The 13,585-nt window shown below is 42.7% G+C and overlaps 1 protein-coding gene across 1 annotated transcript in view; it reads right to left on the bottom strand.

The window, feature by feature from the left end:
• LOC126456197 (dynein axonemal heavy chain 8-like) overlaps positions 1-13,585 on the bottom strand; it is a 503,569-nt gene that overhangs the window by 333,309 nt on the left and 156,675 nt on the right. Inside the window, exon 17 of the mRNA XM_050091951.1 lies at positions 1,996-2,598. Coding sequence (XP_049947908.1) covers positions 1,996-2,598 — 603 coding nt within the window. The remainder of the gene's footprint in view (positions 1-1,995; positions 2,599-13,585) is intronic.

The following is a 13,585-nucleotide window of genomic DNA, read 5'->3' on the forward strand; positions in this document are numbered from 1 at the left end:
GAAGGAGGTACCGCTTTTCGTATTTTAAATGCTTGTGGGAAATTTAAACAAACAAGTATATGTTAGCTACTATTGCAACAAAACATCTGCTGCGATATGCTGGCGATGCATCCTACCTTACCTTGTAGGATTAACATAGAAGACAGAGAAGATTCAATTGAGAGCGGCGCATTTCGTCCCAGCGTCGTAGAAACAGCGAAAGTGTTATGGAGACCAACGACAAACTCAAGTTATAGACGCTACAAGAGTGGAGTTGCGCATCGCGGAGAGGTTTCCTGTTGAAATACAGACGCATACTTTCGAAGTCGAAGAACAGGACAACATATTAATTCCTTCCACATACATCTCGCGAAATGACCACGCCGAGAAAATCAGATTAGACTTCTTACGGCGATTTACCAACAGCCATTCTTCCCAAGCACCGTTTGCGGATGGAACAGGTAGGAGAGACCTAATAATTGTGCCAGAAGTCTCCTACGCCACAAACCGCAAGGTGTCTTGCTGAATGAAGATGCAATTGTAGATATTATTGAACATGAGTTGTAAAGGGAAATCGACAGTAAAAACTGATTAAATAATTATCTGTTAATTTACCGCAAACTGCATCCCCATCAATGGCAAATACATGCACGAGTACATCGGAAGGCAATAAGAATATAGTGCAGCCTGTGCATAAGTTACCTTTAAAAAAAGTTGAGCAACTTCAAAACTATACTAGATAATAACAACTGAATCCGAACATTGTGATATGTTACCTTTAAAACCTTAAGACTAAGCAGATAATACGGAATGGATCTCAGCATGTGACAAGATAACTCTAAGCCTTTTTTATTTTCCAGGTGGCGTTGATTCAACAAAAATGTGGACGCCACAGGACGAAGCATAGTATGTAGACTGATTCATAGAGACGAAGTCCGGTACCCAAGTGCAGCGAAACTTCCGTACACAGCATGGAAGGGAACCACGGTCACGACCAACTATTTGGACTTGGAATACGTCATTTTGGGACACAAGTAATATTCTCCACACGGGTAGCTCATCTGTTCCAGACGCCGACGAGGATAAGGTACGGCAGATTTTTGGAAGGAATGCTACAAAATCAGTGCGTACGACGTCCACAGAGCTGGAAATGCACGATCAACAAAGAAGACATGGAGAAGACTGCATTTTTACCGTTTTGTGGCTCAATAACAGGGAAGATTAGCTGGCTCCCGAATAAACATAAAATCGACGCAATCTTCAGGCCCCAGGAAAGATCCAGCAACTAATGAAGCCTGCGAAAGGCGGTGTAGGCCTCAGAACATACGGACTATACAAAATACCGTGTGGATGTGAGCAGGTTTATGTCGGTCAGACTGTCCGCATTACTGAACAGAGCTGAAAAGAACATGAAAGATGTTTCTGCCTACACTATCGCGACAAATCAGTTCTAACAGACCATGCAATGGAAAACGGACACCGAATTGCATTCGACGCTACTTCTATTATTAAATGGACCAATGTCTTCTGGAATAGCGTAATAAATGAAGCAATAGAGATCAAAATAACGGACAGCATCCTCAATAAAGACGGTGCATTGCAGTTGAGTACGGCCTGGGATACTGTGATTGGGGAGTTGAAGCGGGTGCGGCGGCCGCGCCACCAAAATTTTACTGTACGTGGTATGGGACTGGACATCAGTGACGTCACTGGTGGCAGCGCGTCTATATAAGCACGCCAGCGGAAGTAGACAGTCAACCACTTGACAATGACAGAGTAGATCTCTGCTGAAAGCTCATGGGCAGTTAACCACTTGATGCGGCTTGAAAACCGAGAATATTTTATACTCGACTGGTACCTTAATTCCACGGCTTTTCTGTGTTTCTGTGTTAACTAGAAAACTCTGCATCAAATAGTGGCGTGGTATAGATTGTAATAAAATCGAAGAAATAAATAGGCTCTTAGTGTTACGTTTTACCCCAGTCCAGCAAAAGGTATGGAATAAGAAGCAAGTACCTCAGCGGTATTATCGAAGACGTCGACCAGATGGCTTTGGATGCTGTGTGAATCTGAAGCCTGACCGAGGATCTCGAGGAGCGACGGGTCAGAGATGAAGAAGAACCTTGGGAAGATGAGCCTCTTGGATTCGAGGTAGCCCGTCAGGGACTTCTGGCAACTGTTGAGCTGCTCGAGCAGGTACGGCAGCAGCTGACCCATAGTTTCGTCGCTCACGCAGCACTCGATGACTCCCGGCTTCTCCCTAGCGCGCTGCATTATCTTCGTCCACCACTTGTCAATAGCCATGAATTTCTTCGATTCTGTGGGCAGCTGCTTGGCGATGTCGCCGTCGACGAACACCGCCTCCAGGTAGACCCAGAGGTTCTGCACCTGCATCCAGTACTCCAGGATCTCCGACGTGGCGCTGCAGTTGTGCACCCACGTCTGGATGTCTTTCTTGAAGGGCGCGTTGTATCTGTTGGTAAGCAACGAGCCCAACACCATCAGGCTGTCCTCGAGCGCGGATACGATTTCACTCGTTTCCGTTCCCTTCAGCAGCAGTTCTCCACGACCTTTGAATGACGCGAACTGTAGCTGGACTGTGGACCAGTCGGCGATTACCTGTGAAATATATCACTCATTATAATTATGAAGGCACAATAGGGTGGTGGTATGGTAAACCATATAACAGACAGTTTTGCAAAATACAAATTTATTTCACTACCTAATATCCATTAAGCTCAATGTAATCGAGGATACGTATTTACTGCAACCAGTCACAATGTTTAGGATTATAAATCTTATGACATTAATTTATCAGCGACGCCTTTCGACCTGCCATCACCATTGCCAACAAGGCGCGCAAATCTCTTAAACATTATTTTCACTATTAATATTACTGACTACATTATCGCTAATTTTTTCAGTTGCCAGTGTCTTCATAACTTCCAGAACATATCTCTCCCTATATAGAAACAGACAAAATACGCGCTGTTTTAAGTTACGTTTCACTTTCCATAACGCTGCTGGAAGCCCTGGAAATCAACAAACATCTAGCCCACAGTTCTGAGCTAATCTTAAATGACGAAACACAGCTTAATACTTTCTGTCTTCTAAATTTCACATTATCATCTTAGTTTCCATTGCTTCCCAGGCTCTCTGTTCGGCATATTCCTTCATTTTCCTACATTATTGGTTTATTTCATTGAGATTGCCTATGTACTCCATACATGCTGTAGATGAAATTGTTATCTTTTGTTTTAATTGTTTTCTGTATCACTTTCCATGTTTAATACCTCTTGATGTTGTCTCGTCAAGTACTAATTCTATTACGTTTGGTTTGTTTATTTATTGTAAACTGTTATATAGGCATGGTTTTCGAGTACAGCGTTAATGTTTTCCCTATCTTCTCTCTATATATTTACTTGCTGTTCAAGTTTTTATCTTTTAAATTGCATTATCCCCACACTCTCAAAGACGTCATTTATGGTGTGTTTGTGCCTTAATCTACTTGTGTAGCAGCTTTTGCAATGTTGCTAACAAACATTGTAAGCTCTTCGGCGACAATAGTCAGTTAAAATCCTACGATGGCCTTGTAAGCCGAAAAACGGTTAACGCAATAAATTAATCCTGTAGAACATGAGCTATACACTGCTATTCATTTATTGTAATGTTGTTCTACCAAGAAAAGACGTACAAATCAACATTTCCACAATGTTTTTAAAGTGTGGGTAACACAGTACAATGTACTAATACATAATATCCTGATGTATATGTCCTCCTTCTGGATTATTAGTACTTTATATTTAAACAGATCATCACAATAATCGTTCATAAGCAGCACATAAACATCGAATTATTGTGTATTAGTATACTGTAGAAAAACGAAACGTGACTGAAGACACAACAAAAGGGTAGTACATAAACGAGGACATATGTTCTGCCACCATAACAGCCAGTGGACGCACGTGCATTAAGCCACCACCATCGTTTCACCAAAAACATTTACACGCCGATGCAAGTGAGGGGTGCCAAAATTTTCTGATTACGAAATCGAGAAAAATAAAGTTACCTAATTAATTGTTATTCGTTTGTAGGTTCATGTATGCAGTCTTGGTATACAATGAAATTCCTGTGCTCAAGTACCGTAGGAGCCGCTAAAGGTAGCAGCCAAAGCAAAATAGCGCAGCTCTTGATAAAGTATTGTAGGTTATCGTACAAAATTTCGTAGTGGAAAAGCTGCAGATGTGTCAGGCCTACCCAGACGGATAAAAAATTCATCTGGATCAGCTTCATACAGTCACGTAGTACTCGAATTATTAATACACTGCCTGACAAAGTGAAGGAAGCAGAAGACTTTGGCGGATGTCAATGTACGACGGCTATTCAGAAAGTAAGGTAGCGGAATGGAAACCACAGTGAAAGTCAAAAATGTTTTATTTGTAACAGTTTGCTACACCTTCCAGCTACTTTTCTACATAGACGCCGCTCCGACTTAAGACATCTATAGTAGCGTTGTACCAACTTTCCAATACCCTCGTCACAGAAGGCAGCCACCTGTGCATTCCGCCGCTTCTCTACGCTGGTCTGTAGTTCGTTGTCCGTGCATAAATGTTGTCTTCATAGCCAGCGATTCATGTGAGCACAGATGAACATCAGAGGAGCCAAGTCCGGGCTGTGTGGTGAGTGACCATTCCCATCGAAACGGGCGTCCTTATTGCCCCTGAAATGTGCGGCCGAGAACTGTCACGAAGAAGGAAATGCCTGACAGGTACACTATGTGGGGTTGCATGACATCAGGCGAAACCTGGAAGCGGGCACCATTATTTGGCGGGAGACACTATTGTTCTAGGCATCTTATGTGCTCACTGTGTGCTCAGAACGTGACGCGATCGACAGGCATACTTCAGATACTGCCCTACACATCTGTGCAAAGCTTCGTCGGATTTTCATTGTCGTTTCCATTTCGCGACCTACCCGACCTTACTTTCCGAATACCTCTCGTAACTTCATACACCTACACGCCATTGGAGATTACGTAAACGATCAGAATTGCAGTTTTCTGTGACAGGTTGAATGGCCACCAGTGTACATTAGTGTTGACAGAGTATATAATGGGCTTGAACAGCGTCAGACGTTGAGTGATCACTGTGAACAACACGAGATGCCATGTACTCATGTGAGATAGCATTATCAATACCTGCAGGAGTTTTAAAGGGGCATCATAGAGGATCTCCATCTGGCCACTTGGACTAATCATGCAATATCCTGATTTCTAAGGCATTCGGATGTGGCAGTTGGACTGCGTGGGATATCGTGGAAGGCACACTCATCGTCAACGTTCCAGTCGACCACCTCTGACCACCTCAACGGTGGATCGCCGTATTAAGCACCAAGCATGTCGTAACTGCTTCACATCTGCACCTGCGATCTGAGAGCAAAATAATGTGCTCTCTGCTACATTTTGTGGCATTTTGGAGAAAATATTAACACTAGTTGCAGTTTTCTTTTTACTTTAAATCACAACTGGCTTCAGCTTGCAAGGCCATTTTCTAGTGGTATACGTCAGGCGTCCTGAAAGGACATAGGACGACTGGCTAGTCGTTGGCAATCGCCCTGTGTCCTTTCAGGACGTCTGACGCATACCACCAGATAATGGCCTCGGGGTCGAAACCGTTAACGGGGTACTAAAAAAAGAAAATTTAAACTGGTGCTGACCGTTTCTTCGAAGCCATTACTACAGTTGCACAATCAATACCAAGATGTTCCGTATACTGGACAAGAAATTAATTATGTGCCATCTCACATCATTGGTCGGAGACGAGCATAGCAGCACCCGTAATAGAAAATACAATCCCAAGAGCTCGCTGCCGTTACCGGGAAGCAGGAACTGTTGATGAATGGCGTCGCATCGTGTTCAACGACGAATCCCGGTCGTTGACGAGTGTAGCGGCAACTTTGGTAGTTTCCACTCATCCAATGTTTTGGAGAGGCGCCGCTGTGTTAGTACTGGTGTTAGGGTAAGGGGAGCCACAGGGCATGACTTCAGACCACGGCGTGCATTTTTCAATACGACAATGCTCGTCCACGTGGTATATGTCTGCATTATGAGACAGTCCTACTCCCAGATACGTCCCCCATAAAACATCTGATGGACCAGCTAAGACGTCAAATCCATACAAGCGCTAGTATCCAGGATATGAAGGATCAGTTACTACAATTGTAGACTAGCTTGCCTCAGAAGAAGATACAACGGCTTTATGAAGCCCTTTCCAACGAATGGGTGCATGCATCCAGGCCAGACGGGGTGCAGAGCCTTGCTGATAACTGGTCTCATACTCCCAAGTTCTTTGTAGATTGGACTCGATTTTGTAATCACCGAACTAATGTCACATGTCCTCTCAAACGGTGAAGTTTCAATTCGTTTCCTCCATTCCTTCTGGATGCTTCTGTCTTTTGTCAATCAGTGTGTTAATTATTTGAACATTACTTAAAATTTGATTTCTGTACTTTTCCAGTACAGTAATGTGATCAATGTATGTAAGTGTCGTAAACCAATTTTCTCTTTGAAAACGTATAGTTACAAGATATATGATCTCCAGTTGTTATTATATCGGTCAACCGTGCCGGGCATTTACTACCAGGTTTAAAGAACACGCTCGCTTCCCACGCCCGGGTTCCCGGGTTCGATTCCCGGCGGGGTCAGGGATTTTCTCTGCCTCGTGATGGCTGAGTGTTGTGTGATGTCCTTAGGTTAGTTAGGTTTAAGTAGTTCTAAGTTCTAGGGGATTGATGACCATAGATGTTAAGTCCCATAGTGCTCAGAGCCATTAAAGAACACGTAAGACTAACTGATAGGAACACGTCGACTGTTGTGGACTGGACATCAAGTACCAGAAATCGAAAACGCTTTCTGATGCAGCATAAAGTAAGGAAAGGTAAAACGATGAATATTTTTTAAGGAAATAGTTGCTTACGATCAGATGAAGAAACAAGCTGCTAGAATTTTAAACTAACAAACAGAATTAACTAATAAAAGGTTCTCACATAATGCTACTAGGTTTCTGAAGAGATAAACGTAGGAAAGAAATGATAAGTTCGTAATTTCGTCATTGGATAAGACATATATAGACTTACTTGTCAACGAACTTAAACGTAAATAAAGTACGTACCAACATATTGTACAACATTATATGTTATTGCTTTAAAAAGGGTTTCTATTGCTGTGTAAGAGTTTATTTAACGAAAAAGCGTTTGAATTTAACTCTTTTAATTTTTAGCACTTACTATATTGATTTAACCTTGACTATGTTTTTTTATTCTTATTTCATTCCCTCATCTCAGAGGGTTCAGGCTGGGTTGGTAGCGAACAGTACTTCGCTCTTCACCCAAAAGAGTTTAAAGCATACGAAGATGGAACAACGATTAAAAAAAAAAGAATTATATAGGGTGTATCACAGTTAATGGAGTAAACGCATACGGTTGCAAGTACACGACACTAATACCAAACACGTTTCAGTTAACACAGGTCCACAAACGAATCGTCTGCAAGATAATAGGGACTTTGTGGCTATCAGCCACCACTGACCTGATTCTGTATGAACGGCATCCCATTTGGGAAATAGTAACAATAGCATACAAGATTAAGAAAAGTTACTAGAAGTACTTTGGTAGAAGTGCAGGTGTTCTGAATGAAAACGAAAACAGTTACAAGACTGTATTCGTAATAAAATTAGGCATTCAAAATGTCGTCCTTGTACCCAGATGCAAGCCTGTACCTGTTGCCACAGTGAATTTTGAATCCTTTCAAACATGCCTGGCTCATTTAGAAATTTTTGACATGCATTTAGAAGTCTCTGCTCGAATTCTTCAACCGTGTGCACCAGAGTGGCATACACTTCATCTTTAACGTAGCTCCACACATAGAAATCCATGGGGCTCACATCGCGTGATCTTAGCGGCCACGGTACGGGTCCTTTTCGCCCAATCCATATTTGGTCATACCGACCCGTTAGATGTCGCCACGTAAAATGTTATTGCCAAAAGAAGGGTTGCGTACACCTTCTTCTTGCATCCACTGACAGAACGTTAGTCTAGGACCATAGTCTGCCGCACTAAGACAATGAACTCGTTGGAAGTGATACGGGTAATTTGCATTGCGATACATTTTCTCCAAACACTGCAGTGGCTCATTCCAGGACTTTATGTTCCCAGTCTCCTTGTTGAAATTCCTGGGGAGAGTTCGATTGTTTCCAGCACCACATCTTTAAGCACAGGAGTAATTAGTGCAGGCATATCTGCTCCCGCAGCATGTGCAAAACTCCCAGTTTCTCGGAGGCGTTGATGCACCCCTGTAATCGTTCGAATATCGTGGTGCCTTCGGGAACGGTATGCTTTTTGGTACAAGCGTGCACTCCGTGGATTGCCATTAGCACTACCGTACATGAAATGCATATCCGCGTCCTCCTCGTTACTCTAATGTTCCATGTTACCATCAACACTCATGCAACTTAACTGACGTTAGTTGCACTCTGCCTGTGTACGGTACCGTCAGATCCATGCTGCTTACAACTCCACATCCCGAATATGTAAACGAAAACGGACTGGTATGTGGTGTTTACAGAGAAGCAAGTTAGTAGTGGCTGGTAACCATAAATGCGCAATTATCTCGCCTACGGTTCGTTTGTGGATCTCTGTTTACTGACATTTCTTTGCTTCTGGTATCGTCTACTTTCAACTGTATGCGTTTACGCCATAAGTTATGATGTACACTGTGCTGTGGCCTCCAAATCCATCTGATCTAAATCCCATGAATGTATATGTTTGAGTGACATTAAGGGTGGAGTATACTCCACTCCGGTTAGCACGGTTGAAGAACTGGAGCAGGGAACTGTCAACGCTTGCCAAGAATTTCTAAATAATCCAGACGTGTTTGAATGGATTGGACATTCATTGTGGCGATGGGTACTGGCCTACATCCGTGTACAAGGACGATATTTTGGACACTTCCTTTAACACCGAGTACAGTTATGTAACTGCTCAATAATGGTTCAAATGGCTCTAAGCACAATGGGACTTAACTTCTGAGGTCATCAGTCCCCTAGACTTAGAACTACTTAAATCTGACTTACCTAAGGACAACACAACACACGCATCCATGCCCGAGGCAGGATTCGAACCTGCAACCGTAGCAGCAGCGCGGTTCCGGACTGAAGCGCCTAGAACCGCTCGGCCACAATGGCCGGCTATCTAACTGCTATCGTGATCACCCGAAACACCTGCACTTCTACCAAACAATTTCTAATAACTTTTCTTTACGTTGCTCAGTGTTGTCACCTTTTCCCAACTGGGATAACATTTAAACAAAATCAAGTCAGTGGTGGCTGGTAACCACAACGTCGCAATTATTTCGCAAATGGTTCATTTGCAGATCTACATTTACTAAGCCTTTTTTGCCTCTAGTATCGTATACTTTCAACTGTATTTGTTTACGCCACAAATTATGGTACATCCGTTATACAGATGTTCTAAAAGACATAAAACGACGATTTTCATTGCTGATATTTAACACAAAAGAAAGCATTGTAAGATATTTAAAAAGAATGGACGGCTAGAAAATCAAAATAAACGCTGTACTGTATTACATTTTATATCATTTTACGGGAGGGACCTATATTCAGGGAAAATGATGAGAAGTGGGAAGGTGGATTGGTCCTTTGGTATGTGAAAGTCTTTACGGAGCTATATAGCTCAGTCGGGTTGAGTTGTGAGCATGAGGTATCATGTGGAAAGACGGTTCGTAGAGAATATGGGTCTCGGGATGTAAATTACTAGGATGGGGCAGGCGAAGGTCAGGAGAAACGGGAACGCCACGGAGCCCTGAAAAGTGAATGGGACAGGGGGAGTGTGAATGATGGGAAGGATAGATGTTAGGGCGGATTCGTTGTCGTGGAGTCGAAGTTTGTTAAAATTGTGCTGGGGGATAGTATGGAGAAGGTAAGTGTACAATGGGTGGGACGTGTTGTCACATGTGTGCCAGCGTTCCAGGCTTTCTGATTAGGGGAGAAACAACTGTGTTGTTGGGAGTCAAGTTTACGTGACGCACGGAGTATACGAGGCATTCAATGTGGGCGAGGAGTTGAGGAAATGAGATGTGCTGATAAAGAATTCTTATGGTGGTGAGCAAGAGGATTCGGGTAGGAAGGTGAATTGCATGTGTTCAGCGATTCAGATAGAATGTTCGTGGAGCTTATCTCCAGACGACATTCGCGTAGGTGAGACTAAATTAGATAAAGTTTTTATACGTGCTTCGTATCGTGAAAGACTCAGTGCTCTTGTTCGACCTGTTAATATAGTCTATTGCGGGCTTTCTTTTGGATGACCAGCAGGATTCCATGTTAGTTTGCGATCAAGGGTTAATTGGAGATGATTTAGTGTCTTAACTGGATAGGACAGTCATACATCAAAGGAAAATCGCTGACTATGTTATTGTTTTCTTCATTGTTGTTTTATCCCCTTCGCCTCACACGGTACAATCATTCCGCTCTTAAGCCAAACGGTATGAAACGTACAGAACAACGAAAAAAATTAAAAGGTGAGATATTTACCATGATTTTAAAATTTAAGGATGAATGTAACTGAGTTTTTTTATAAAAGAAATTTAATTTAGTAGTTTTGAAAATTTAAAACAGAAACTAAATGGTAAAGCGAAAACAATAAGAAGACATTTGTTGTTGTTGTTGTTGTCTTCAGTCCTGAGACTGGTTTGATGCAGCTCTCCATGCTACTCTATCCTGTGCAAGCTTCTTCATCTCCCAGTACTTACTGCAACCTACATCCTTCTGAATCTGCTTAGTGTATTCATCTCTTGGTCTCCCTCTACGATTTTTACCCACCACGCTGCCCTCCAATGCTAAATTTGTGATCCCTTGATGCCTCAGAACATGTCCTACCAACCGGTCCCTTCTTCTAGTCAAGTTGTGCCACAAACTCCTCTTCTCCCCAATTCTATTCAATGCCTCCTCATTAGTTACGTGATCTACCCATCTAATCTTCATTTAAAACCTTTAAATGCGATATAAGAACTGTGATCTCAAAAATGAAGCACTGCACTGTCACTAAATATTAAGGAACTACCCTAAGAAAATGGCCTCTTGTAGGCGAGGAAGCTGTTAGGTGTTTAGTAGGGTGGGAGGATACTGGTATAAGTACAGAAAACTGATGGCCAGCATCGATGAAGACGGAGTGGAGTTTGGGTAGACAGGAATGGAGAAGTACTAGAGGGTGTCGCTAAGGCCATGTTATGAAGGAGGAACAAAGGGTTGGAAAGACTGGGAGAAAAGGACTCTGGTGAGATGAGAGGGGTGAGATGGCATTATAGTTGGTAGAATGGGTAAATGTCGGGACAGATTTCATTGTCTTGGATGGGAGACGGTTGAAATTTCATAGGAAGAGGATATGGAAAGTGTTCCAGTGTAGAATTGGTGGAATGTGTCGGTATAGGCATGGTAATACACTAGAAATGGAAAATAGAGGGGAAGAAATAGGGTTATTGATATAGGGTTTGCGTATGGTGTAGTTTGCTCGAAGATGTTCAGTGTGAGTGAGAGGAGGTGTGAATTTGACGAGATAGTAAAGGATTCATGTAGGGGAAGGGAAACAGGTGTGGAAAGCAAAGTGGAATGCATGACGTTCAAGGATTTGGAGAGACTGATAGAACTTAGGGGGGGGGGGGGTGGATATCTATGAAACACTTGCGCAGGAGAAGATCGGTCGGACCAAGGTTTTGTAGGTGTGGAGAGGTGTAGTCTCCAAGTTCGGTCAGTTAGTAGTTTCAGTCTATTGTGGGCTTCCTTTTGGATGGTTACTAGATGAGGTTCCCGCGTTAGTTGCTGGCCAATGGTTAGTCCAAAATATTTTAATGTGTGGTTAACTAGATATGATGGCTGTAAGTTCTGAGGTAGAAATCATGGAGGCGGAAGCTATCAGCGATTCTTCCTATATTTATCGCCTGGGTTGTGGAGAGATTGTTCTTGAGGAGCCATTGGGTGCACTAGGAGGCAAACTGATTGAGGTGAATTTGAAGGGGTCGTCGGAATTTCTGGAATGAAGATGGACTGGTGGAGGTACTTTGGGCATGTTAGTAGTGTAGAGGAGATAAAGGAGAAGAGAGAGAATGGAGCCTTCGGGCACATCTGTCGTGGAATGGAAGGTGTTTTTAATAGTTATTATTAATAGTGGCATAGAATGGGCGATTCGATAGGAAGGATGCAGTAAGTTGAACATATTTATTTGGAGTGAATAAGTCTAAATCTTGAAATGCCATATGTGTCACAGGCTTTCTCCAGGTCGAGCGATTCATATATGGCGGACTTTTGTATGTTGAGATGGACAAGCGATGATTGAGGTTCAGGAGATGGTCACCAGAGGAGAAGTTGGGACAGAAGGAGCACTGGTGAACAGGAAGGAGGCGGTGTTGGTTCAGGTGTTGATGAAAGCATCGGTTGAAGATGGATTCATGGACTTTGCTGAACACTAAAGTGAGGCTAATGGGGTAGTAAGAGGCAATATCAGTAGTGGGATTGTGTGGTTACGGAAATCTAGGATTTTGGAGGTTTCCCGCAGTTTAGGTTAGCAACATGTAGAGAGAATCGTATTATGAAGTATTGCAAGGACGATGAAAGAGGAGAGGGGGCATTCTCTTAGAAGTCGGTACGCGTTGCCGTCTTGATCAGGAGAAGTGATGCGGTTTTTGTAAAATAATTGTTTTATGTCGTATGCTGTGATTGTTGCATTTAATTCTGATTGTGGTATGACGTCCATATGATGGAAATTGGGAGCCAGGAATTGGACAGTGGTATTTGTGTGTTCATGGATTGTAGGAAACAGATAAGAATCAAAATAAGGGTCGTCAGGAATTGTGAAGATGTCGGACACTTAGGATGCAATATGGCAGATTTACTCAGACTGTCAGATAGAGGATGATTGTTACGGAGGTGGGGGTGGTGAGGGATGGAATTATTGTCGGTGAGTCGACGGAATGCTTTCCAATAGTTGGAAGAGTTACTGGGGGTGTAGCATTGGGTATAGACATGTCTCGCCAGCCCGGCGCTTTTTTAGTATTTAACAAGTTCCTGGCGTGTCTCTGTCCTTTCTGGTGACGTGTGATTCTAGCCCGATCACGAGTCCAGAGCGAGGCGCCGTATACCTAACGGCATTCTCGGAGGAGGAGTATAACTTTTGGGAGGAGGGTGAGTCATGCTATCGACTATGTTTTTGAGATGTAATGATTTGCGAAATAGTGCAGCATACAAGAATATATATGAAAGGTTCTATTACTGTATTCATTAGTGCTATTAGTTTCACAGAATGTAGGTCCTGTAATAAGAAAAGATCATACACCCTACTCTGTCTTAGAAACACGACACTTTTAAAGAAAATTTTAATTTGTATTAATTCATTTAAAGTAGAACACAGAAAATTAGTAAAACTGTATCTCTGGCACTAAAGAAAGGATCTGTGGTGGTAGCATCCAGCAATTTTATTTATCAAATGTCCCACCTGGTGGAGGCACGGTGTAAATTATGCGAGCAGATGACATAGGTTCAAT

The sequence above is a fragment of the Schistocerca serialis genome, chromosome 2 (assembly GCF_023864345.2).
Source record: "Schistocerca serialis cubense isolate TAMUIC-IGC-003099 chromosome 2, iqSchSeri2.2, whole genome shotgun sequence".
In the NCBI taxonomy this organism is placed as follows: Eukaryota; Metazoa; Arthropoda; class Insecta; order Orthoptera; family Acrididae; genus Schistocerca; species Schistocerca serialis.